At 52.7% G+C, this 1,557-nt stretch overlaps 1 protein-coding gene across 1 annotated transcript in view; it reads right to left on the reverse strand.

The window, feature by feature from the left end:
• Positions 1-247: 247 nt before the first annotated feature.
• LOC125032781 (kelch-like protein 26) overlaps positions 248-1,557 on the reverse strand; it is a 29,679-nt gene continuing 28,369 nt past the window's right edge. Inside the window, 1 exon segment of the mRNA XM_047624133.1 lies at positions 248-1,557. This exon segment is cut by the window's right edge and continues 411 nt beyond it. Coding sequence (XP_047480089.1) covers positions 580-1,557 — 978 coding nt within the window. The 3' untranslated portion in view covers positions 248-579.

The raw sequence follows: 1,557 nt of genomic DNA on the forward strand, positions 1-1,557 counted from the left end.
GTGTTAGTCATTAGTTATTTGTCATAGTGACTTTTCTGCATTGGGAGTAATGATGCACTACTCCATAATGCATGTTCACGGACAAGCGTCGTATCGTTCTCGAAGCTTCGAAACTCTTCACACTATTATTTACGTGTTCGAGACTAATTCGAAACATGCTTCACGAGAATTTTTACCCAAACCGTGGCAAATTAGTCCAATTAAAATGAAGGTTTACTCATTTGACAGCTATTTATCTAGAGAGAGAATATATACTTTTTTATTTCTTTTTTTTTTTTTTTTTTGTTAATTGAATTTTGCTCGTGCTGATTTTGCCGCTTTATCCATTACAAAAAAGTGTAACAGCTGAACAAAGTATTCACCATAAGATTATATTTCTGTGTTCAGTGCTAAAAACACAGAAAAACCTTTTCTTGCATCATTTTGTGAACATTTTTTTCTTTTGTTTTTGCTTGATAACAACAGTTAATAAATGTTCTCTTTCGAAACATTCAGCAACACTTCCGTACGGGTATTCTTCAACAAACTATGCGTTGGCATGATATCTCCCCCATCAGCCTCTGTCGCAGTATAAGGCAACTATTTCGTAATGGCCAAGACGTCCATGTCATCCCGACACCGAGGGATGTACAGGGGGACGCACACGTGCTCCCAAATGTCCTGTGGGTAGGCGTTCTCCACACTCCACAGCCCACTCTCGAGGTCGTAGCACTCGATGACTCCCGTGGCGCGGTCGAAAGTCGCATCGGAGTGAAAGCCTCCGATCACGTAGAGCCTCGAGCTGATGACAACGATGCCGGCGTGGTACCGCGGCGTGGGCACGCGGCTCACCACCGACCACGTGTCTGTCGACGGGTCGTAGCAGTCTATGGTATCCACTAACACTCTGGTGTTGGTGGCCTCGTCCTCGTACCAGCCGCCGCAGATGAAGAGGCAGTTGGAGTGCGTGACGCAGTAGTGGTCTGCCCGCGGCGTGAGCAAGGACGCGCGCAGCTCCCACGTGCCCGTGCTCGGGTCGTACACCTGGCACGAGTCTAGGACGTGGTCGCCCTCGAGTCCCCCACTCACGTACAGCAGCCCGTTGAGCGCCGCTGCCGCGTGCTGCGCTCGGGCGCCGGGCAGCGCGGCGATGGGGTTCCAGGTGTCGGTCGCCGGGTCGTAGGCCTCGCAGGGGCTCTCGTCCTCGGCTGCCCCTTCGTCGCTGGCCTCGCTGGCTCCTCCCACGGCATACAGCTGCCCCGACACCACGCTCAGCGAGAAGCGACACCGCTCGCGCTGCATGGGGGCCATCGTGCTCCACTTGTTCTGCTGGGGATTGTAGCGGAAGCCGAAGGGGTGAATGTTCTCCTGCAGCGACTGGTTGAAACATCCTCCAATCACGTAGAGTTCATTGTTCAGCACCGCCGTCCCGTAGTTACACTGTTCCACGTGCGGGATGGTCGTGAGGTGCCGCCAGCGCCCCACGGACGGCATAAAGTACGTGATCTCGTTCGTGATTCCGGCGATGCTGAACCCGCCCACTTTTACTACCGCCAGCTCCAAGCCCCTCGAGTTGAC

Source organism: Penaeus chinensis, chromosome 15 (genome assembly GCF_019202785.1).
Source record: "Penaeus chinensis breed Huanghai No. 1 chromosome 15, ASM1920278v2, whole genome shotgun sequence".
NCBI classification, from domain to species: domain Eukaryota; kingdom Metazoa; phylum Arthropoda; class Malacostraca; order Decapoda; family Penaeidae; genus Penaeus; species Penaeus chinensis.